The sequence below is a fragment of the Watersipora subatra genome, chromosome 3 (assembly GCF_963576615.1).
Source record: "Watersipora subatra chromosome 3, tzWatSuba1.1, whole genome shotgun sequence".
NCBI classification, from domain to species: domain Eukaryota; kingdom Metazoa; phylum Bryozoa; class Gymnolaemata; order Cheilostomatida; family Watersiporidae; genus Watersipora; species Watersipora subatra.
Window position 1 is genome coordinate 10,946,152 of NC_088710.1, and position 26,582 is coordinate 10,972,733.

Below are 26,582 nucleotides of genomic sequence, written 5' to 3' on the forward strand. Positions count from 1 at the left end.
TATCTGTTTGGCTATTCTACTTGTTTCAATTGGTCGGTTCAAAACTGCTGAACGCATCAAGTGTTTGATTGAGTGAACCAATTTTCATTAAGACAGTTTTTCTTGCCTTTTCTATTAAAGGCAACAAATTTAGCTTTTTTTAAATGTGGAAAGGTTTGTAAGAGTTTTGCTTGAAGCAGTTCACACCTGCTTACAACAGAAGTGCATGAAGTTAGCCCTAAGCATATTTTTAGGCAAAACATGTTATAGTATAATTTTTTAAAGATCTTAAATGATTTCAAAGGTTTCTAAACTTTAAATAATAATAAAGACAAAAGACTAGTAATCTTCTTCTACTATTTTGAATTTTAAATTTATTTTCTATTTTAAACTGTATGTATTATTAATTTTCAAAATATACCAGCAGTAAGCCTGGTTTATGGGCAAGACTTCTTTCATTTTCCATCAGATAGTCCAGAGGATAGCTTGCAGGTAGGTGTTTAAGAAGCTCTTTCTAAAGAACCAGACAAAGTGTTCAATCGAAATATTTTTGGCGGTCTGGCAGAAGGCGCAGATTATATCCGTGTAAAGTTAGGATGAAATTAACCAAAAAACATATCAAATGTATTCATGCTGGCTAACAGACACACAATGACAAAGTCAGATTTGCTAAACTAGATATAATGTTTATTCCAATGAAATATGTGTTAAATCCAGAAGACATCATGCCAATTACGTTACATTCTGAAATTAGGCCAAATGTGTATGACTTTGTGTTCACATTTAGTTGGTGATAAATGTTTGGTTTGCAGATATACCTGACTGCAAGACGAATAGAGGTGGATGCAGTGATATCTGCATAGAGACTCCAGGTTCATATAAATGTGCTTGTGGAGCGGGTTACGTCCTAGGAGATGATGCAAAGACATGCAAAGGTAGGAAAGAGTTATTAATGCTTGATTCAAGGAGAGGAAGTGCAGTGCATTCTCAACTACATGTATTTTGGAAAATTTTGTCTGGATCCCAGTGTGAACAAAGACATACTGCAAAAGACCATCTCATTTTTACCTCTTTTGTGCTTATATATCTACAAGAGAGTAATAACTTTATAACCACAAATTTTAGTATTTAAACACTTAAAAATAGCTTGAAGCATATAAATAAAACCCTAATATTATAAATAAAGCAGATAAAAATGCATAAATATAGATAATAGCCAAGTTCATTATCTCCCTCATATGGTATGTGTGTGTATGCGTGTGTATGTGTTTATATGTGTTTGTATGTTTTTTTATGTGTTTGTATGTGTGCATGTGTGCGTATGTGTCTGTATGTTTTTTATGTGTTTGTATGTGTGCATGTGTGTGTATGTGTGTGTATGTGTGTGTATGTGTGTGCTGTGTTTGCATACATGTGTGTGCTGTGTTTGTATGTTTTTGTATGTGTGCATGTGTGTGCATGTGTTTGTATGTGTTTGTATGAGTGCAAGTGTGTGCATGTGTGTATGTGTATGTATTTGTGTATACTTGTGCTTGTTGATGAACACATGTACCAAACATTCTTAGTCATTGTAAATAGTATCAACAACTCACTCATGAATATAAAACCATAGAACTTCAGTCTCCCAATTCCTAACTATTGCACAAGCAAGAAAAAACGGTAGCATGAATCTAATTTAGTAAAATAAATTTCACTAATATTTACACATATGTACATAAATATATACATGCATATGTGCGTAAGTATGTATATACATACATACGTACATATATACATGCATTCATTTCAAACATTTTTTTACTTTGAATAGAACAAAATTTTCAGGTTTGTCTTTATCAGATGACCTGCTGCCTCACCTGCTGCCTCACATGTCTAATCATATGGACTACTAATGTTACAAGACTAGCTGACCATGTACACTTTGAATGGCTGACTTAAAGCACTCAGTCAAACTTACAGCGAAACCTCTTGAGACTAAAAGTGTGAAACACTCCTCATTCTGTTCTTCCCAACTGTCCTCGAGAGTGCTGCCAGAAACAGTCGGGTGAAAAGCAGTGAGGATATTTTCTACTTTACTTTACAACTTACCAAATGCATGAAAGGTTTGAGAAACTCTTAATCTTTTAGATGTAAACGAATGCCTTGAGAACCCCTGTGACCAGACATGTGAGAACACGGATGGTCACTATGAGTGCAGCTGCCAAGAGGGTTTCCAGCTAAGTCTTGACAAAAGGTCCTGCATAGGTGAGCTGATCATACACCAGGTTTCTATAATTCAACTAATCAGCAGGAAGCGTCATCCTGCTGATTAGTTGAATCGAGTTTCATCTAATCGAATTTTTATCAGATGAAAACGGCAAAAATCGCAAGTCAAACGAGTTTTGTTACTTGCAATTTTTATCAAATGATAATATTATATAATATTATATAACATTATATAATATTATATAATATTATATAATGTTATATAATATTATATAATATTATCAAATGGTGCAGGCGATAGATCAATTCTCTATAGATACATTTATTTGTTGCAAAACATAGAAACAGCACTTGCAAATGATGCGCAAGAAAATGCCAAAAAAGCTATTCCATTTTAAACATTTTTGACGCATCGGTTGTTTATATTTTGAAAATCTGCTTCCCAGCAAGACAGGACCTTTGGTGTAGAATTCCTTAGTGTGTTAACGAAGCGCCCGCACTAATCCGCAACATACAAGTGTCTATTAAAACACTTATTGCACTATAACTCAATGTGCACACAATTCAAAATCAAAAAAAATCAGATCCGCATCGGCAAAATGAAAACGCAGCGATAACAGCCTTTCCTTTAGCAATGCCTGTGAGTGCTGCATTTTGACACAAACAGCTGTAATTTTAATTTGTTTCTGCAAATACTTACTATCTTGTCACGAAATTTTATTTAATGTCAAAAAAAGTATTTATTTGTGATTATTGACTTTGAGAATGATTTTTCTCACTGCTGTTTATTGCAGACAAGAGAACATAGAAACAGACTGTCTACCTTATCGATCACCTGATCCTCTGCCACGCGCGTTACAGAAGATATCACAACCGTTTACCATTTCCAGAAACACATCATCTATTATACATTTGTATTTGTTATTTGACTATATTTACTTACATAATTTTTATACAACAAACATTAAATAATGATATCTGTTGTGTAAAAATTACCTGACACGTGTATGGTTTACGTACATCAGATAGTATATGATATAATTATATATTAGTATGATAGATCTCTATACAATGCTAGTATTAAGCATGGCGATGTTTAGGATGTCTTTCATTTTCAACGCAAATTGTATCAGGACAAAGATTATAAATAAATTCATTAAGGACAATTGTCCTTAATACATGCCAAAATTGATTCTTGAATCTCTAATCTGATAGATTGTGGCATTTAGAACATAAAAGTAAGTATCTATATAGAAAATAAAAGTAAGTATCTATATAGAAAATAAAACTTCTAAGACTACCAAGTGAGCCCAGCATTGCGCCCTTGAATGTAAAGATAATAGATTGTATTAGTTTGCTCTCTGCTAAACTTGTAAATAGTGCATGTTGGTTTAAAAATATGAAAATTGGGAAAAGACCAACTTTTAAATTAGGCAGAAAATTCAATTTGAAACATCTTTGGATATTTATAGCTTCTGAAATTAATACGGTTGCATGCAACCCACATTCTGGTAGTAATGTGCTGCAGCAAGACACAGGTTATCATTAAAACAAATTACATCAGAGTTTTAAATGATTTGTAGGAAGCTTTTTGTTTTTGTGCATTACCTGCTTTTGCCGATTAAATAAGCTCGAGTGAATATGCTTTTACAACTCAAGCATTGTTAAACATCAGGAAACTTAAGATTGTTCTACAGCTCTGGCATGTGGTGAAATGGTGCAGTTGAAAAGTTGATAGGATGACAAGCGGAAGGTCACAAGTTCAACACTAATATAGAGCGATGTTTTACAAAAGGTCTATAATATTTATATTATTTCTTCAGTGCTATGGTTTGGTGCAGTATTTAATATCAGAGTTTTATAATATAATAGATAGATTTATATGATTTTGAAATGTTGCATATCTATATTCATATACGTGGCTCATTATCAGTTATGTCACACCTCGGTATATAGCACAAACTTTGTTATGCACCAAAAAGAACATGAAGGATGTTTAATCAGTGCCAACTTTTGTGTTAGTTTCTTCAAATTTTAGAAACTCACACGCTGACTTTGTACAAGATAACGCTGCTTCTCCTAAAAGACTCGTATATGTCGTTGCATTTTATTAAATCGCTGTATTGGAAGCTCTTCAAGTTTCCAGTAAAATCAACAGATGGTAAGATATATGTTCTGGTCTTTTATTAATCTTAACACATCATGCTGTCAAACATATTAGTAGAATATACATGTAAATTGACAGAATAATTAAATTTATAATAAGTTTTAAAGCTTAATAAAAATAAGTAAGTTAGTTTCTATTTACAAAAATTGCTTGTCCTTTTAGAGTTTGATTTCATTAAGAAAACTGACCAACAGCTACTTACTAAGGCTTGATTATTGTAAAACTGAACAATGTGCATACGTCGCGCTTTTCTTCATGCTATAGCATAGTGTTGCTTCGATACGAACTTCCTATTCAAATTCTTGAGTCGCTGCGCACAATTAAGTCCTTATTCAATGAGAATGCTCGCTAGCCTTCAACTCAATCGTGTTGCTAGGTGATGACAACTCCGTCAATTGTAGATATTACTTGTGATAGATTTAACATCAATCGTACGTTTTGTAATAGATTACAGCGGACAAACTAAACAAAGCCCATGTTTGACCTAATAAAAAATCCTCCCAATACACTCACCAACCTAAACATTAAGCTTCACAGGAATGGATAACACGACTTACTTTTCATAATAGTCCAACTGATTTTAGTTGAGAGCAAATCAAAAGTGTTCTACGATATTTACTATATTAATAGCCATGGCCGTCTGTTGTTGGCAAAAACTGCATCAAACAGGATTTGAACTTGGGACGATTGGCTTGGTAGATTGACACTTTAAAGCGTGGTTCCCATTATTGGCTTGAGATGTCGGCGGTAATCTCGTGCGGCAAAACACTCGGGTCACTAAGGCTAGGCTCGGCGACTCATGTTCACATAAATTTCCATCACTTGTCATCGCATAAAAATAGCCGCTTGCCACGCTGTTGCAAAAGTACTGACCTCCATCTGTACAGCGTATTTTGGAAGGTTTTGCCTTCAGCTCTTTACAAAAGTTGAACAGCGTTGATCGCCGATAACTACCGGCGGTAGTTAGGTTACTAATTACCGGCGTTGTTACTATTAGCAACGCCGGTAGTTAGTAGCACGTAGATTACTATTTTGCCCCGATAGCTCTGAGATCCTATCACTAGTGCTTGCGGCGTATATGGAAACTAGTCTTAACCGCTGCACCAACAATCCGCCTTCCATGTTTTAGAATTATTGTGTACATACTGATTCTTTCTGCAAATATTGACACACCTGATGATCCCTCACAGCACACTAGACTGCCACAGTTACTGTTACTGTTCCAATTAATTTAAGACTACTACTGTAGTAGTCTTAAATTAATTGGAACAGCTTATATATGTCATAATGGAGAACTCAACTCATGAATGTCAACAAATGATTGTTGTAGACTGTGAGGATAAAACAACACATAACACTTCTACTGCTTTCAGCTTTTCCATTTATTCCTTGCCATACTTTTAATCAAGCTTCGCCGGAATAACAAAAAAATTTTTTAAAAAGTACAAAAGTTCAAAAAATAATAGGGATACTGTAGGTGTGTAGCATACAACATTAAGCCTCACGCAATAGAGGCCTTTCCCAAATAGCATCTTTCGGCATCAATATTAATGTTTCATATAACAATAGTGACCATAAAAAAATCATGTTGATAGTCGGATCGTGGCTTATTTGCACCATTTGCACCAGATATACATCTGCACTAGATATAGCTTGTTGCAATTTCTTTTTTGGTAAGAAGTCCATGTAACTCCAACCGTATTGGTAAAGCTCAAATTAGGTCTGTAGACGCTCCAACCTCATGTAATATTAAAAGAGTTGGACAAGTACGTTCAAGGAGAAGCGCTACACGAGTGTTTTTCCACAATCTTTTTATTACTAAGTAACAAATTTAATTTTACTAAAAGAAATTCTTACTTCAAACATTGGTAGGCTTCTGCAGCAATGAAATGATTCCAGTTTGAATACATATTATCAGGTCATGGCAATGGATTCCTTCATCCATTAAACGTTGAAATCATATGTAAACGACCGTATATTATTATTTCTAAAATATAGAGTAAGGAACTGTTTTTTGTTTATTCCAGTTATATTTAATTTAGTTGAGTACTTGTTGCTGTTGAAGAGAAAAGTTGGTCAGCTTGGTTATGGCTACATTAGAAATCATGTAACGTTTTTTCATATTTTAAGAGTTGCGGCTGCTTTGATGCCTGAAAATTGTTTGATTGAATTGTTTGGGAAAGAGCCGCATACTTCTACCTCGAACGATTTGCCTCCATTCTCCTATCTTCTTCTGCAGCATAACGCTGCTTACGCCTGTCGGCTCCAACTATAGACTGTCCGCCCCAATCGTTAACCACCGGATGTTCAGAAAACTCTGAGTCACCTTCAATGGAGCTAGAAGCATTGCTAAAGGTTGACTTTCAACAAAATGCACATTACAGTTATTTGGTATCAAAAGATTCACCATGTCTTACTCTGTTGTGTTGTAGGTGCCAAATATATGGGAATGTGATTACAAGCTCTTACAAGCTCAAAACGAACAGTTAATCACAGTCACACGAGACCGCCGTTTTTGTTTTTTTGACATGTAATAAAAAAATTTATTTTGTTGATGATTACTAACGCCAATAAAAATTTATACAATATTCATACATATATATATATATATTATGTTATGTATATATATGTTATATATACATACCCATATGTTGTGAAATACATCAACCTCTGATCAAATTGTCTACAGTAAAGCTCTCATAATAGAACATATGAATAAGTACCTCAATGCATGTACTTTAATATGAAAAAGACCTTAATGCATGTTGTTAGCTCGTCAGCATGCCTCCCGCTGTATGCTATCCCCTCAATATTAGACCTTTTTCATAACGCATGAGGGGATAACTCACAATTGTTAGTCAAACATTTGCTTTTTAGTTATTGTTTGCAGTTGGTGTTTGAATACATCATAGATATAATAAACCCTAGTGAAGTAGTATAGGGTTTACTATATCTATAAAATATATTAATAAGTCAAAGACTGACACTTAGAGTTGTGCTACACTAGAAGTTGAGAGAAAGATAATTCCCACATAGAACTGTTACAGCTGACTGCGCAATGATGACTTCAAGGTGTGTGCATATATGTGTACTAACCAATAAGGCCTACAAAATATTATGAAAAAAGCTGTTATATGAGATGTTGTAAGGAAGTAGGTTATTTTTACCCCGTGGAGTTTTCTGCCATTTATAAGTTTGAATGTCTTTATAAATAGAGTCTGAGGTGAAAGTCAAAAGAATAAAAAGCCTTTTATGGAGATATCAATGGCACCTGTTACCTGAGCATAAACAAGTACAAAACATGTAAGGTCATTTTGTGGATGTGAATGGCATCCATATCTTGCATAAACACTGTGCCAATTCAAGCACACCTTTTAAGAATTTTCCCCCAATTAATGTCTTACATGATAAAAGTGTAAGATAATACTTTAGCCAGTTTATTCTTAAGTTATAAAAATAGAAACATGTACATAAATAGAGTTATTGTGTTCAAACAGCCACGCTCTGTCGCCGGGCTCTCATTTGCTCAAACTTTGTTGGCTGGGCTTTAGCTGCCTGGAATAATGACCCTCGTCGCTGTACAGGTGGTCCGAGATAAGCCATCGATGAATTCCTTCGTTTTCCAGCGGGCAGATTTTCCGTAAGCAAACCTTCAACACTATCCTCTTCTTCCCCTTCGCCTTCTTCCTCCCACATTCTGTAGAGTTCCTCTCCTAGCTCAAAGTCAGCAGGCTTTCTAAAGGAAGCGCTGAAAGTACATTACATGAAGAGTATGAGTGCCTAATGTACAGATAATAGATTGTGGTTTGCTCTTTGCTAAACTTGTAAATAATTCCTATTTGTTTAAAAACATAAAAGTTGTGAAAAACTCCTTTATAATTATAACTTTTAACTTTAACAGCTAGCGTATTTGATTGTCAACTATGGGGCCGGTGGTTCGAGCCCAGCTTAATGCCGATTTGACAAAAGGCTCTCAGCAAGCTTTCAACCCTAAATTGCTGGGTCTTCGGATCTAGACCATACTTGGAGGCCCCTTGTACCATACTGTCATCGTGGGCATGTTAAAGATCCACCTCTGTCCTTCAAACATCGAGCAAGTGAAATGGCTACCTGGCTCTGTCAGACTGGACGTGTTGCAAAAATGCATTTCTTAGGGTTAATCTGACAGTTCCAGAAGAAGCCCTTGATAAGTGTTAGAACCACCCAAGGTAGCTTATAAAAAAACTAGCCTTGGTGGTGTGTTTCTCTACTAGAGAACGTAAGAACATTACCAAGCATTGTCACTCCATGACAGAAGCATGCCATTACCAGTTATAACTTTTAAATTATGTAGAAAATTGAATTTGAAACATCTTTTAATATTCATAGCTACTGAAATTGATTAGGTTACAAACAATCTGCATTCCAATAGTAATGCGCTGCTGCAAGACACAGGTTATTATTAAAACAAAAATACATCAAAGTTTTAGATAAATTTTTAGAAAGCTTCTTGTTGTTAGCATTTGTTATTTATTGGCCAAACTAATTAGTTATATTTGCATTTTTTTATGTATTAGAAACTGGCTAACTTGCCTTGAATGACCAACCAGTTGGTAACATCAGAGGACACCTTGGTGTAATGTGGCTCTATTAAAAGGGGAGCTAATTAAGGAATATTCTGTATCGGTTTGCTAGATTATATTTTCTCGGCAAAGGTGAGGGCATCAGCATTCAAACCCATATTTTCTCATATAATTAGTAATGTTGTTTTGGATGGACAATAATATTGTCTCAGCGAAAGTGGGACAATATTAGTATACAAACCCATATTTTCTCAGATTACAAATACATTTGTTGTAAGTCTAAAGTGGCTTGTGCATTTATATTGTTAGCCTTATGAGCAGTAAATATTAGTGCTCATCACTAGCAAATTTTGACAATGAAGCACTTTTAGAAGCAGTTAAGAAGGAACTGAGTCTTTTATTATTAAACACATTTGAGACAATAAGAATATTTGCAGCTGTTCACCCTCTTTACGCTCAAACCTCTCCGTAAAAGAGAGATGAATTAATACAATGAACTTTGTTTAACAACTTTGTTTTACCTGTTTTGCTGGGTGTATTTGTTCCATATTATTGGAATTGTCTGTCTCCAACTCCTCTCCACCGTTTCATTAACGTTTGTACAAAAGGCTTTTCGCTTTCGTACTGGCTCATTGTGGTGAATTAAAGTAATAGTAATTTTTTCAGTTCGTCTTTTTGATTGCGCTGAGACTGGAGCCGATTTACTTTCTTTTGGACGCGGTCGGCAGTTTGTGATCCGTTTTGCCTGTGGCAATGCAGATTGCGCCTTTCTTTCTGTCACCGGTGGCTTTATAATTCTTGGAGACACTAATTGTATGTTCGCGCCATTGTTCATAAGAAGCTCAGCAATACGCTGCTTGGATGACTTCAGAGCGATTGAGAGGGCCGTTTCTCCGGCTCTATTTTGGACATCTATGTTTAAACGATATCGGACTATGTGATGAACAAGCTTTCGAGAAATTTCTTCTGAACCCGAGGTGACTGCGTAGTGTAATGCTGTATTTCCTGTTTTATGGCATCTTACGTTTACATCGCATTCTAAAGCTGACAATATGACATCGACAAGAGCAGATGATCCTCGAATACAAGAATAATGTAGAGCATTTAGTCCGTAACGATCTCGACGAGCAACCTTGGCGCCCTTTGCTAACAAGGCTCTGCTTAGTCCAACAGCTTTATGTACTTCTTTCGAAAGAGAGCACCATATCAGCGGCGTTCTTTTCTCCTCATCACAAATATTCACATCAGCGGCGTTCTCTATAAAATCTACTGCTTTTATGAAATGTCCCTGTTGTATGGAGTGAAACATTGCGCTGTTTCGCTTGATCAAATAATGAACCACTTAGTTTTTAGCCGTCTTTTTATTTATACCGGACCAAGAGTTGACGTAGGGCGCTGATAACGTAGTAGCTATACAGTTTCATAGCCACCCCATTCTTCTATTCGCAACACAATAGTGTTATTTTTAGTAATCTAATGAAATTAATTGAATATGTAATTTGTATTATGCGTCGCGAGTATGCATATATTGTTTACCAATATCAATAGAAAATAAGCTTATCGCAAAGAATTGAAAGTCACTCAAGTATTAAGCAAACAAGAGTTGCGTTTCTTGTCTTCGCGTTTCTTTGTGTAACGGTGGCGTCACTTGAGACTTACGTAATGTTCAAGAATGAGACAGCCCACTGAGCTGAATGGTCAGAAATTACTGGAGTACCTACAAGTGGAAAACCATTGACAGGAAGCTGAGAGTTATGACTAAGTGCATGTACATTTGCATATATTATTACACACCATGATACACACCGGAAATACACACAGTCATATTATGTGATATGCTACTTTCAATTGTTGAGCTGATATAAAACCATTTTAGGCATATGAAGGCTGAAAGGTCTAATTTTTTTAGTTAGTATATTTGTCTCAAGAATAACTTGACTATTTTATAGCTGTTTAGATGTCATGAAAACACGTAGTAAGCTAACTAACCTCCTTCTGGTATGTGATACTTAGTTACTAGTAAATCCATTATAACATAGTTCTCATGAGTCATCTTCCACATATAACAACATGTACCTTCTTCAAGTGACCATATATGGTGCTAATGTATCCGAGTGGCAAAATGTCATAAAGCAGACATATGAGTGTGATTATAAATGCAAATATAAGAGGAGCTGCAATAACTGCAATTTATGGACTAAAGTACTATGAATAAGACTACTGCATTACTGATTTTATATTAGATTAACTCTGACTCTAATTCTATAAATAAGACTAAGCTCATGTAACTGTAACCATTTTATTCTGACTATGATTATAGTGATGTTACTGAGACTATACTACTATGTTGACTGGGATTATACCCCTGTTACTGCTAGTAGTTATTTCTGACAGAGAGTATATGACTGTAACTAAGACAATTTCTCCCCGTGTGGCTGTATCATGTCAATCACATTCTGCTAAAAATATTTCTGTGCCGTCAACTACACAACCTCTAGTAGTCAGTAGTCAAATGCACAACCCCTACCCTCTACATAACCTCTACACAACCTCTAGTAGTCAGTAGTCAACTGCACAACCCCTACCCTCTACATAACCTCTACACAACCTCTAGTAGTCAGTAGTCAACTGCACAACCTCTACCTAAATAAATATGTAAATTTTTGACCAGGTTCACCTCTGGGTACGAGCAAATTTTTTTCCATCACGAGGATCGCTAAACTTTCTCTAGAGCAAATAAAATTCATTTCTGGCTATATCAGCTACAGATTTGAAATAACATTTTTTGCTTGGTTGAGCTGATAGGATGTCTTGATTAGATTGACACAGAGAACTGAACACCTATTCCACTTGCCTTGTGTAGAGATGTACTGGCCTCACTCACTTATAACGTGAAACCATAAGATGCCGCATGAGAAGCTCTATGAACGACCCGAGTGTGCCAGGGTCGAGGGCAAAGATGACATTGATAAGATAGTATGTCGCTTGGTTAGATCCTGGATCGTTACAGCTCAGCCTTTAATTAGCCGAATCAACATATTGAACATTTGATGCAGCTGGTTGAAGTTGTCACTTTTGATAGCAACATGCTTTTGAACTTGCAGCCTCCTAAAGAACAAACACTCCGCTACAATCCATCTTTTTAAAATAAATTTATTTTTAGTAAACCTAATTTTACAAACTGGGGTTTACCATAAAGAATCAGCTGCAAGAAGCACAGTGTACTGCTTGTGGAAGGTTCTTGGAGTAGTAGATTCTGTCATATTTAAAACAATCATTTTAACTAAAAGCATGAAAAAGCCTCCTATTAATCTATATATGTTGTGCCAAGCACACAAAGATCAGAGTCAGTACACATAAAGGAAAGTTGAAAAATATTTAAGGATGCTGAAAGTGTGTGGCCAGCAACCAACCACTTGGCTACCTGGTTACAATCAGGGTCTGAGACTTTATCAGACAATACCTAGTTCGCTACCGATCCTTATGGTTATCAGTCAGCCACTCAGAGAAACTGTAATATATAGGTTAATGTTGCAGCAATGCAAATACCTACACACTGTGTAAACATATCGGAGCATATATGTACCTCGGCTATGTGTGAGCTTCTACGTGAGCTGATTATTGGAGAGGCAAGAGAAATGCTGTTAATAAAACTACACCGAGTGTAGATCCTTTACAGAAATCTTTATGAAAACTTGTGTGTTACTGATGATGTATTCCAGATCACCTCACTTCCATCAATCACATCATGAAATCTTTGAACAAGTTACCTCTTTCAAAACTTGCTCTTTTCTGCATTTGTGCTACAGGTTGCAAAATCTAGCGTAAACTATGCTTAAACATTTTTATTTCTCTCCACACATATGATCCACATTTTTTATTCTGTAATACCAACATACTGCATCCACCATCATATGTTCCAGTTTATGAACTTTCTGTTACTACTACCTTCAATTCACTATCCCGACTCCGCAATACTATTAGATTACCAACTTTTAAAACACTTCTGTGAATTCTGATTTCTGTCTTTTCATTTTTGTTTTGAGGTGTAACAAACAATATAATTTTATTAATGATTACTAATACCAATCAAAAGTTACACATACATAAATACCAAGAAGAGAATGATTATGTATGAGAAATTCTTTTGTTTCAGCCCTTTTTATCCTGCAGACTCGCACGACTAAAATCATACAAAAATGTACAGATACTGGATTGCGATGAAAAGTAAAGTTCTCAAAGTAGTAAAAGTGTTATGATGGGATCGCTAAGGTGCAATAAGAGAATTTTATTTAGCTTGTGATGTTATTCATGAATTATGGATTTGAGAAGTCGCCTTATCATAATAGCTGGTTCACTAATTTTGAGGGTATAGCTGTATAAAGTTTACTGACATGAAATCTATGATTACCTGAAGTGCAGTATCTTCCTTATTGGTGCTACAGTGCAAATGACAGGTTTTAGTAAATAAAAGCAATCTATTTTCACCAAGCGATCTTAATAAAAATTTGCAAAAAAGTCTTTTTTGCAAGGGCAGTCTTAGAATTGATAATCTGCTTATAGTTTACTGAGACAGCCTTCTGCCTTGCTTATACATGTTATGCTGCCATGTTGATCGTCTGAGTTTAAGCTAATTAGTCTATGACAAATTACCAAACCCCAAACCCCAACCCCCTTTCTTGTTGATAAGATAAAAGCACATTTGGTAGCAAAAACAGTGAACTGGGCTTGAATTGATCATGTGGATACCAGTAACTATTCGATGCATTGCTCAGCAACGCATTCACTAACTTGTAGAAAACTATTCATCAGAACATCTAAGAAATTTCTAAATGGCCAAGAGGTATCTGTACAATTATCTGTAGCAGCAGTAAAATCCTCGCATATGTGTGAGCTTTGAGAATAAGTGCAATAGACTTAGAGAATGAATGCAATAGACGTAGTGAATGAGTGTAATAGACATAGAGAATTAGTGTGATAGACACAGAGAATAAGTGTAATAGACAGAGAATGAGTGTAATAGACATAGAGAATGAGTGTAATAGACATAGAGAATGAGTGTAATAGACATAGAGAATGAGTGTAATAGACATAGAGAATGAGTGTAATAGTTATAGAGAATGAGTGTAATAGACATAGAGAATCAATGCAATAGACATAGAGAATGAGTGTAATAGACATAGAGAATGAGTGTAATAGTCATAGAGAATGGGTGTAATAGACATAGATAATGAATGCAATAAACATAGCAAATGAATGTAATAGACATAGAGAATCAGTGTAAGAGACATACATAATAAGTGAAATAGACATAGAGAATGAATGTATTAGACTCAAAGTTCCTGCTCAACCAATGATATTCATTTACTAAGTTTCCATACAGCGATAGTCTAGTGACAGTTGGGTGCACCAGTGCCGAGCATTACGCTGGGCGGAAAGCAAATCATGTTTCCATACAGCACTATATAATAGTGGAGTGGTGTTTGTGCGACGCGTGATGTTGAGGCATATGTCTGCATATGAAGCAACAGGAAAACAAGATATTGGTGGCTATGGCTGTTTCCATGGCACAATTATGGTGCACCGCTCAGATTTTTCACTTCCAAACAGCGACGCTGAACCCGCGACAAAATGAGAGTGAAACGGCTGTTTCCATGATGGCATTGCAAATCCATTTGGGGGTGTGTCGCTACGTCATCGCTTTATGGAAACCTAGTGTTTGTTCCAATAAAGTGAAACAAACAGAGGGCTTATTAAAGTCATGCATCAAAGTTCAAAGTTCAAACGAATATTAACTTCACTGCATTCTGAGCTACTATAAATTACAAATAAACTCAATTTTTTAAACATTTCGTGCTTCATTCAATTTTAAACGTAATGATATGGATGACTAGTGGTCCATTAGAAGCAATGATACATAATTGCATAGACATTAAGTGGCCAATTAGCGATCTTTTCAATAGAAGAGACTTTCTATAATGCAAATAGGATTATAATTATAACATGATGTGGCTGTTCGGAAGCGGTTGAGTATTTCTAGGTTCTCATTTCAATCATGTTTATCTTCTCCTTCTACACTGTAGACACCGACCTCATTCTCTGTTACCATATCTCGCTGAAGATTGCCATGAAAATGTTACAAGCTGAGATTTGTCCGAGGCATAAGGTTGAACGATCTGATATCTGGGTTAGATGAAATCATCAAACAAATCATTAATGTTCTGCTACTTGATAATCAAATACATCATTAGACATAAACATGACATATATATTCGCAAATGATTTCATTGTTAGGTAAACAAGTCCCAATTTATTTATCAGCCAATACTCACTGGTGAGCTTAAGCAACCGTTATCAGCGGATGATGTCTGGCAAGGATTTTTCTGGTTCTTTTTGTATAGAAATGCGACATACATACTTTCTTAAATGCTCTTTTGATATATTACTGAGTTCCATTATACAACAACATACAACATAAAAATAATATTAGTATTTATCGTTCTGTAACATTAATATTACTACCTTGGCTGTCTAGTGTGCATTAAGATATCTTTAGGTGTAATAACTGTACGTACAATTATTCTGGAAATCCAATGCGTGGTTGAGTGGTGCAGTCGTTAGAACTGTTTCTGGTTTCCTCACTTTAGTCGAAATTTGTGTGTTCAAATCCTGTTGAGAGCACTTTTTTTCAATACTCGACCGTGGCTTCAGGCAGACGGACAAACAGATGGACAAACAGATGGACAAACAGATGGACAGACGAATACGGCACTTACTATAGTAAATATTGAATAATTATGGTTACCTACATGAAATATTTAAATTATTAAGCATTTTTTATTCAACTTTTAATTGTACTTAATATAATTTTGAAGACTGTAACAGTTAACCAAATAATGGATATTGTTCTAATTTCTGATAGACCCTGGTGAAAAAGTAGTCAGTGAAAGTAGAACTTTGGCAAACATTAATCACACTCTGTGTTAGTATCAAGACAGCACTGATCTTCCAAAATTGAACATAATATCAAAGCCATTGATCATTGGTACAAAGGCTAAAACATTAGAATTAGTCTTTTTATTTAAACAACTGCGCATAGAAACGTTGCTGAAATCCTTATTGTAATAAGAATCGTGTTTATCTGTCAGAAGCCATGCTAAGAGCGTTGGGAAAAAACACTGCTTTCACCCAGAATCGAACTTGTGACTGGGTTAGTAGACCAACTCTCTCAAGTGCACCAATCAACCACCTTGCCGCATTTTGGAATAATTATGCAGTTAATTGTTACACCCGTTATCACGACGCACAGGACTGTCAGGATGCTAGCATACAATAAAAAATGTTATAAGTATACATGTTATATAAGTTATCATATTCTTATACAATGGCACCTTATGTCAATGGTCAGATAAGATGCCTCTTTCCCATGTAATCCCCAACCTTGGCGAGATTAAATATGCGTTATGCTATAGCTTCAACCCATGCACGTGTCATCAATCGTGGATGACACGCTTATTAGTTGCTTAAAGCCGAGCAGCCTCTTTCTTCACACGTATCATTCGTGTTCACAAAGAAATTTGACCGGCAGCGCGGCTATTGATTGTCTCTATGATTATAATAAACAGCAGCACATCCTGAGGGGACATCGCGTGATTATCTCTTTCCTTCAAGTCCTGCCCTTCTAATGAAACACGATAATATTTATCTTTGGGTGGACATTGGAGTTTAACCTTACAGAATGTTTCAACTGACTCTAACCTGTAGATAGGGACCACATCAGTCCACCCAAACAATGGTTGGCTAAAACTGAGGCTATGCTTTTGCAGTAGCTGATGAGCTGTGGCAAGAGGGTGACTGCGGTGAGACCAGAGTTAGGCTGAACACTCGCGAGAAGGATTGAGACAAGAGACATCATGTTGGCTAAGATCTTCATTTTCGCTGCGTCTGCGCTGCTAGTCCTCGGAAGTGGTAGGTTACAACTATTTTACCAGTGTAAGTCAATGTTGCTTTAAATTCTTAGTGTACATGGCGAACTTACATCTGTGAAGAACTTAGCCAACAGGTGAATTCTTCTTCTTGCCGTTTAGAAGATGTAGATCAAGAGCCGTGGGAAACAAGCTTGGATATTACAGCTTTTGGAACTTCGCTATACTTTAACATCTCGGTTCTGGACAAAGATGGTACATCTTGTAGCCAATTGCATGCTGGTTCCTCTCCTGCTTGTTATTATTTTGTTCTTCTTAAACTCTCCACTGTTAGTTCCCAGTAAACCATTCCTTTGAAGAAATTGCTTCCTGGATATTTGGTAATTTCTGCAATCTAAACTTTCAAATAAGAAAGGTTTTGCTTTCACTGATGAGTGAAATGAATAATTAGAGGTAATCTGCTAGTTGGAATCTATTAAAAATGCCTTTTTCAGATTTCTCTCTGTATTTAAAGATAAGCTTACACAAAATCTTAGTAGATGTTATCAGAAAGTATCGGTATTTTTTCTATTGTTTGTGATTGTCTTTGATGCTTGAGGTGATCTGACTGTCAGGATGCTTCAAGACTGAAATCGACAAAATTTGATGAGGGTCAAAACACTCAGATCAAGCGAAAGTGCGATTATGACCTCTATCGTTGCAAATAGACCGACAGAATAGAGACGCGTATCGTTTCAACTGGAATGCAATAGCTGATACCAACTATAGCAATGATAGCAACTAGTGAAGTCATTTTAAATGTATTTTTTCTGAGAGCTTTAACTGATCAAGTTTTGTTTTCACCTCAAATAACGAAAAAATTGGAAATGATAGAAAAATACTTTTTGATAAAATTAACTAAGATTTTGTGTAAGCTTATCTTTAAGCAATCTTTAGGCATATATTTATGTCAAATATACCTGCATTTGTTTAGAGTAGGGCTACACCTGCCTTGGTAGACTGAATACAGTTTTACATATTAGTAAGTACAGTAGAATATTTCAGCCTATTTAAAATTAACCTATTTTGAAATTAAGGTGAGTTTGCATATATACTGCACATGGCTACACCTACAGTTATACTCATCTATGAAAGTTACAAGGTTACATCATCATTGCAAAAATAAGAATAACGATTTCGTTTAAATTAGTACGGTTAGAAGAAAAGCCACCCTTCAGTTTTAAAAAAGTGTACATGTAGATCTAGTCATTCAGGGAGAGATTATTTATAACAAGAAACAATCATCAGTTTTTACATGTCTGGAATTAAGTCAAGTATTGACTAGAAATGCATATATACATGTATGTATTATGTATATTCTTCCCACAGCATGACATATACCTTTTTAAGCTAATAGCTATATAAAAATCTTAAGCTTGTCTATTCCAGAATAACAAACTGGCAGGCTGACCTACAGTTCTAGCCATAGAGTTCACTGTATCACAATGTATGAAATCAACTATTGTAGAGCACGTGCTGCCGAGCAATGATTGTGAGAATATCGAATCGAAAGTCTGTCAGAACTTCGACGAGGAGCGAGAGTCAGCCATAAACCAGCAGATCAATATGGAGCTGGAAGCGAGCTATGCATACCTAGCAATGGCTGCCTACTTCAGCAGGTAAGACTTGTACATAGCTAGCAATGGCTGCCTACTTCAGCAGGTAAGACTTGTACATACCTAGTAATGTCTGCCTACTTCAGCAGGTATGACTTGTACATAACTAGAAATGGCTGCCTGCTTCAGCAGGTATGACTTGTACATAACTAGCAATGGCTGCCTACTTTAGCAGGCACAACTTGTACATACCTAGTAATGGCTGCTTACTTCAGCAGGTACGACTTGTACATACCTAGCCATAGCTACTTACTTCAGCAGGTAAGACTTGTACATAGCTAGCCATAACTACTTACTTCTGCAGGTAAGACTTGTACATAGCTAGCAATGGCTGCCTACTTCAGCAGGTAAGACTTGTGCATACCTAGTAATGGCTGCCTACTTCAGCAGATATGACCTTTTAAAAAGGTGGCACATGCCAAAACTCCTAATATAAAATATTCTTTTAAATGACCAACTTTATGTAATTTAGTGTGTGTGTGCATGCGTGCGTGCGTGCGTTTGTGTGGTGTGTGTGTGTGTGGTGTGCGTGCCCGTTCGCGTTCGTGCATGCGTGCGTGTGTGTATATGAATCATAGTTACCAGGAGTTACTATAGCACCAGTGTAGGTGTGCCAAAAAACAGCTTTAGGTTTTTATTAAAAAAATCGGTAGTGTAGGATCATACAATGTGAAAAAAAATGATCTTCCCAAATAACAATTCCACAGCAATTAGTTTCGTCATTTAGTATTTTATACAACTGAAAACAGCAAATAAATTATCAATAATAGTTCTGGATTACTTTATGTGTCTTCTATCTTCTTCTGTATAAGTCTCATAGTCCGTCTTCAGTCTGTCCAGTTAGAGCTATTAAAATCTAGGAATGTAAGATCCGCTTCGTGCTGGATTTGATCTCGGAATGTCATGTTCCCCAGGCGATAACCTAACCGATTAAGCTACTCGAAATGCAATGGATTCATTAGGCAATGTGAGTCCTTATGTTGATTAAATATGCATAGCGCTCTATTTTACGCAACGTCACTAAAGCTTGCTCTCATGACTTTTATTAGTAAGATATTATTCTACAATATTGTTGAGCAATGTTCTACATTGCTCTAAATTGTGGATTAGGAAGGTGTTGGTGTCTGGTATAAGGTGTAATAGATTCTCAGAAGAAGTAGGAATGTAATAGATGGTCAGGTAGATTGGAGATGCGATTTGAGTATTTTAGACAGCAAATTTATAATAGCACAGTTAGCTCATCAGCGTTATGGATACTTAGACACTGACCATAACTGTCAATATCAGGTAGCACAACCTTAAAACATAATTTTTGAAAGCAATCTAATTTTTTTTTATCAGTCTTTGATCTCAAGAAATACCAGCTTGGATCAGCATATGCTCTCAATTTTTAGAAATGTGACTCTCGACAACACTAGATTTTCTAGATTCTCGACATCTCTCGTGATTGTAATTTATCACCTAGGCCTTGCCACATGACCTGTGATGACATGCCACGGAAAACATCACATATATAGAAATGGCATGTTTTCGTTGGTAAAATGATGTTTATGTAAGCCTTAATCATAACCTTAGTAGTAGCCTAAGATTATATCTTAAGAATGACAAGATCGAACATTGAAGCCAACAGACGCGCCCTTATCACTTAGGTTTTTTGCATGTCCTTATGTCAGAACTTTAGGAATGTTTATGTTTACACATAGATCTCCCAGGTCTGCGGCTGCCCTAGCAAATTGTTTGCAGTGCAATATTTTTTCTGCAGGGAAGATCCAAACCGGATGGGCTTTGCCAAATTCTTCTTTGCAGCATCTGCAGAAGAACGACAGCACGCTCTGAAATTGATAGAGTATCAAAACCTTCGAGGTGGAGAGGTCAAGCTTACAGCAATCAGGGTACGTTAAATGAAAGTAACAATGCCATGCGCTAAATGCTTTTGGAGTTATGCTGCCTTTGAGTTGTCGTACAGTACTTTAATTTAAAGTTTTTTAGATATAACGGTAACACTCATGCTCTTAAACCTAGATGTGCGCTGAAAACTTCACTTGCATACCTGCAAAACAATATAAACATTTATAGTAAATACTTACTTTTCTTGTTAACTGTAATCCAGTATAGATTTACATAGCTGGGATTGTAGTTGTTAGGTCGCTAAAGTCTATAAAGAAAATTTTGGAAATTTGTCCTATAGAGAAACAGTTTCACATTCTATATGCTACATTTGTAAGAGAAATCTGATAAGAGGCTGACAGCTGTAGTGAAAAAAATTTGAGCTCCCAACGCGTAAACATGAGTAATAAGTTCAGAACGGATTAAGAAATTATTATTATTATATTAATAAATAACAGCTGTATAATTTTGTTATTGGACTTAGTTGGGGTTGTAACACACTCATTGTCCATAGTCTCACACGGTTTCTGTAGTCACACCGGCACTCATGTCCCATATCGTGTCTTTAGCTGTTTGACAAAAATTATAAAAAATTTATTTCTTGCTAAACACCACTTTATAAATAACAAAAAGATTAACTCAAACTTTAAAATCCTAGCATAGAATTTCTTAAAGTGATTTATTTACTACTAAAAAAGCATTTATAAAGTCTTATGACAGTTGTATGTGTATCTTTTATTGGCATTAGCAAATCATCTATAAAAATAATTTTTTTCGTTACTTGCGAAAAACAAAAATGAGCAGTCCGAAATCAAGAATTAGAGTGAGTTGAAAAAATGTGTTTTAAATGTTGGTAATCTAATAATACAGTGTACTTATGATAATATTATTAATAAGTATTATTGATAATATTGTCCTAATTTAATATTATTATATTGTAACAATACTATCAACAATGTAATATAATATATAATATAATATTATTATCATAATGTATTTTCATTATAATATATTATGATATATAATATAATTATATTATAACTACATTATATTATATAATACAATATAATTATGATATAATATGATATAATGAACCTACATTTAATATATTATTATTATAATAATAGTCTAATAGTATTGCAGAGTTGAAATAGTGAACTATAGGTTGTAGTAACAGGAAGTCCATAAACTGAAACATGCGATGGTGTGTGTAGTATGTTGATGATATGGAAAAAAAATGATGTTTTTCATGTGTAGAAAAATATTGTGATGTTTTACAGGAGTTGTCTGCTCTACTAGTAAAGTGTGACCAATCTATGCATGCTTCAACCAAGAGTAATTAGAAGAGGCTTGCATGTCACCTAATTACACGCATTGAGTAAAAGTATAAAATGAAAAATTGCAAAAAGAAGCTGAGCAGACAAGAGAAAATAACTCCACGTGCAGGCAATAATCAAATGCCTGCGCTATATACACCAGCAAACAATTGTTGCAGGCACCGAGTAATGCAGACCATGTATTTCGATCTGGACTAGAGGCGGTGACAAAAGCCTTAGCATTGGAGAGGAGAGTGAACGCCGCCATCCTCAATCTGCATGAGCTGTGCAAGAATGATCCTCAGGTACACACGCTACACGTTATCAACAAGCTTGCTAACTGTGTAAACCTTGAGTAATTTTACTTGCTGGCACACTTGTTGCCTATATTATGGCGTTGTATAGATTGCCTGGCATGTTTAAACATAAAGAAGGTGAAGATTTACACTAGAACTTTGTCTCTTGCACTTCCACTAATTACTTATATCGGACAAATCAACTATTATGGTCATGCTATTATATGCATTTAAGTGTTAAAGGTTGACTTGCAACAAAATTCACATTACAGTTATTTGATATCAACAGATTCACCATGTCTTACTCTGTTGTGTTGAAGATGCAAAATATGTAGAAATGTGATTACAAGCTCTTAAAAGCTTAAAAACGAAAACCCGTCGTAGATTGGAATCTCTTTATTTCGATGACGTAACCACGAAATTTGGTTATTTTCTTGTCACGTGATGTTCTCACGTGAATTGAAAGGCCAATAAAAAGCTCAATATAAAACTTATCGTAGAACTAGTTTATGACAAACACTTCGGGTTTTACCGAAGACCCCGGTATCAAATATAGATGCTCGCTACGTTCTAGTTTTGTTTCGGTTTGGTCTAATTGGCAAGTCGTAATCTGATCATGTGACCCAATACTTCGCAAATAATTTCTGCAGCACTTTTCGATTATCACAAGTAACCAACAGGCTCGTCATGATTATCAGACAATGATATGTACTCCTTCAAACTAAGGCTAAAAACTAAATGAATTTTTACGGTAAGTTATAGGATATCACTGCTAAAAGTGACAGCATTACGATGACGATAAAACAGACGCGTAAGAACAATAGACATGGTTTTATTAAATGCATGAAGTATATTTGTGAAAATATTTCGACGAATAAGGTTGCATGAAAGTGTAAACAGAAACCATCTCTCACAACTACATCACATTTGAGCCGTTTTGGAAAGCGAATCCAAACTACGGTGGTCTCATGTGGCTGTGATTTTCTGTTCGTTTTTGAGCTTTTAAGAGCTTGTAATCACCTTTCCACATATTTTGCACCTACAACACAACAGAGTAAGACATGGTGAATCTTTTCATATCAAATAACTGTAATGTGAATTTTGTTGCGAGTCAACCTTTAACATTGTTATATAATTGTTAAAAAATGTGGAGATTCTGCTACACTTCCTAGTAACCATATTACATCGGCCTGGCATATTATCTGTTATTTGCAATGCAGCAATTCGCAAAGAGGGCACGACTTAGCGCAAGTTGCATTTTGCCCAGTTTCAAGAAATCACACGGCGTCGTTACTAGCGTCTTTTGCTATTTAAGTTTATTAAAGATGTCGTTTACAACAAACTAAAAAGATAAATTGCTGATTTTCTATGATAAAAATATTAAATATTAGAAACCAGGCTGCAAACAAGCGTTTAAAATAAAATTATGGAACGCTCATTTAACGTGAGCATTAAACAATACTGTTTACTACTGTTTAACAATACTGTATTTTTTCCATGACAATGATCAACCTTCGTGCAGTAATATGAAAAGTGTTTCTATTTGCAGGCATTATGTAGCAGGCTGAAAAGTTTAAATATTTGCATGTGTTGATATACAATATGTATAGACTATGTGATGTTTGTAATAAAATAAAATGATTGATTTTCCCTCATTTATAAAATAAGTATTTGGCAGATATCTCTTCCATAAATTGTATTTCATAAACAGTGGCAAAATCATCCATATTCATACAAAATATAATAACTACATTAAACACGTGAAAGCAAAGACCCCACATTGATAGTGATTGAATAAAGTCTTTGAGTAATTTCTTTTGTGGTGGAGGGACAAAACCTCATAATGAACCTGAAGTTATGAAGCGAACTCGATTCACATCAATCTTAGCTTAGCGAGTCCAAGACTACGCACGACTGCGCAGGACAATGCTCTTATGGAGTGGCCATTCTGCGATTTTGTAGCTATTTGGCTCACATCAATCGCGCACCTGCATAAGTTTGCATAACAGAGCGCAGCAACTTGCATGCCATACATACTACATTGGTCTGAGCCAGGCCTTAAGACCTCACCGTTATATCGTTAAATCATTAACATTGGTATACCACTCTGAAGACATTTAATAACCCTGTTATGCCACTCTTACATGTTAACCTAGGCACATCGCCTCTATTAAATTGTTAATCTATGTTAGCACTTCTAACTGTTACTATAGCATATGCTAAGTTATGCAAATCAGTTCTATTACATTGTTAACACATGGTAACATGTCCAATCATGACGGAAATATATGTTAACATAGGAACATCAGTTATATTACATTGTTAATCCCTGTTAACACACCTGGTTACTACTGTAATACATATACATCAGCTCTATAACATTGTTAACTGATATTAGAATATCTAACTATAGCGGTAATACAGGTTAACCTATTTACATCAGCTCTATTACATTGTTAACCCATGTTAACACTTATAACCATACCTGTAATATATCCAACAGATGCAAGATTTCTTGGAAGGGAACTACCTCCAGGAGCAGGTTGACTCTATCAGAGAGTTGGCAGGAATGGTCAGCCAGCTGACCAAACTCCATGAGACTAATCCAGGACTCGGAGAGCACATCTTTGATGAAAAGCTCCAGCATTGAACTCACAGATTATACACTTAACATTCTAATTGCATAATGCTTTTAAATGTTTATAAACTGCCTAAATGAACAAAATGCATACATATATACATTTCTTCAAAATTTGACTGCGTTTTGTTGCCAGTAAGCTTCAGTAAGCTCGCAGTGGCAAACAAGAGATTGGCTAGTCGTGAGAAAGATACCTGCAGGATCTTATCAAAAGGCTTCCTTCAAATATATTTGACCAAAAATCTGACAAGCTTTAACCCTTGCTTGTAGCAGCCGCAACTTTAGTGCTGAATTGTGTTCACAAGAGTATTATTTTTATTCTACACTGAACAACAACAATATAATATTAACATGTATAGACAAAGGTCGGTGTCAGAGATATCAAAATTAGAAAAGAATGAGTGCAGACGCTGCGTAGAATCAATATCAACAGGCAGAGGTCAATAATTATGGCTTACATGTAGTTTGCATCTATCGGCTTGTCTTTGTCATCAACCCCTCAGCGCTGTCTGTGTATAATTTAAGTAAAATACATATGAGCCCTAAATTTTTTAATGGTTGATCTTAAATTTAGGCTTGAAGTTGACATCAATATTACCTAAAAATCTGTAACCAATACAACCTCTGTATTTTATCTTTGTGTTTCCTTGGCTCGTGTATGACATAGGCCTACATGTACGTGTAGTCCCGAAATAAGAGGCTTGCTTTTTGCTGTCAGTAATAGAGGTTGAAGCTTAACATTCTGGAATACTTTAAATCTATTTCTCAGTTTATCACTTCAGATTAATTAAATAGAAAAATACTTTGTAGTAAATAATTTACAATCATAATCCTAGAACACTTTTAGTATCAAAAAATTTCTATTTAAATCCTAAATGTCCGCAAGAAGGCTCTGTTTATAGAACGTCTGTATGTTTTTGTCTAATCAGAGATATACAATTATATATATAATTGTATATATATATAATTATATATATTATGATAATATATATTATAGTAATGTATATAATATATTATAATTATTATTTTATATATATTGTAGGCCTATTATAATATATTATTTTATGTATGTATTATTTATATTATATTACATATATGTAATATTAATATTACATACATATATTTTTATAATATGTATATTATTATAATATATATAATTATATGTATGTTATATATATACAATTATATATACCACTATATATACAGTTATATGTATATAATTGCATATCTCTGATTGGACAAAAACATGCAGATGTTCTATAAGCAGAGCCTTTTTGCTGACATTTAAGATTTAAATAGAACTTTTTTGACACTAAAAGTTGTTTAAATATATATACATTATATATATAAGTACAAATTATTATATATATAATAATTTGTATTTATTTACTTTATTCATTTTCTCGTGATCAAAGTATATTTTGGATAAAAATTCAACAAAATAGAACTGGTTGGACCTGAATCAAATATAACTGAAACTGTATGACAGAGGTGTTAAGCCAGAAGTTGTCGAGGCACCAGGGACCGTTGACACCTTTTGTATCTGAAGTTTATCGTATTATAAATTCCTTCTAGAACAGGTTAAACAACTCCATTATGTTTGAGCAAGATTAAGGAGACACAGGTAGCAGAAATAAACTACAAAAAATTAAATAAAACTGTAAGGACATGTTTTATCTTGATAGATATTTGTACATACTAAGAGTAGCTCGCAAATGTTGTTTATTGTTTTCTTTGCCCCCGATGTCGGGAGATGAATAAAGAATAGTAAGAATTACTAAGGTTGTTAGATATGCTATCCCAATCTTCCATATGGTGTACGCTTTCAAGGTCTGTTAAAAGTTAGTCTGATGCCAAACACAAAATCTCTTAATAATTTTTGGCTCCAATTCAAAACTTTGCAAAGCTTCAGCATATTTTCAATGAAGCTGCGAATTGTAGGAGTAAAATGT

General features: G+C 35.1%; 2 protein-coding genes across 4 annotated transcripts in view; both read left to right on the forward strand.

The window, feature by feature from the left end:
• The window catches only part of LOC137391249 (fibrillin-1-like), a 28,011-nt gene extending 24,649 nt beyond the window's left edge, over nt 1-3,362 (forward strand). For both annotated transcript variants that reach the window (XM_068077662.1, XM_068077663.1), the window contains exons 21-23: nt 792-914; nt 2,107-2,223; nt 2,979-3,362. In XM_068077662.1, coding sequence (XP_067933763.1) covers nt 792-914; nt 2,107-2,223; nt 2,979-2,992 — 254 coding nt within the window. In that variant the 3' untranslated portion in view covers nt 2,993-3,362. The remainder of the gene's footprint in view (nt 1-791; nt 915-2,106; nt 2,224-2,978) is intronic.
• A 13,379-nt stretch (nt 3,363-16,741) lies between these two features.
• Nucleotides 16,742-24,994, forward strand: LOC137389582 (soma ferritin-like). Of its 2 annotated transcripts, XM_068075632.1 has the most exons (6): nt 16,752-16,881; nt 17,001-17,093; nt 18,346-18,496; nt 20,256-20,385; nt 21,876-22,001; nt 24,496-24,994. In XM_068075632.1, the coding sequence occupies exons 1-6, from the start codon at nt 16,827-16,829 to the stop codon at nt 24,640-24,642; spliced, it is 702 nt and encodes a 233-aa protein (XP_067931733.1). In that variant the 5' UTR covers nt 16,752-16,826; the 3' UTR covers nt 24,643-24,994. The 2 variants fall into 2 exon arrangements, with proteins under 2 accessions (XP_067931734.1, XP_067931733.1); XM_068075633.1 differs by lacking the exon at nt 17,001-17,093 and having other exon boundaries at nt 16,742-16,881.
• The last annotated feature ends 1,588 nt before the right edge of the window (nt 24,995-26,582 follow it).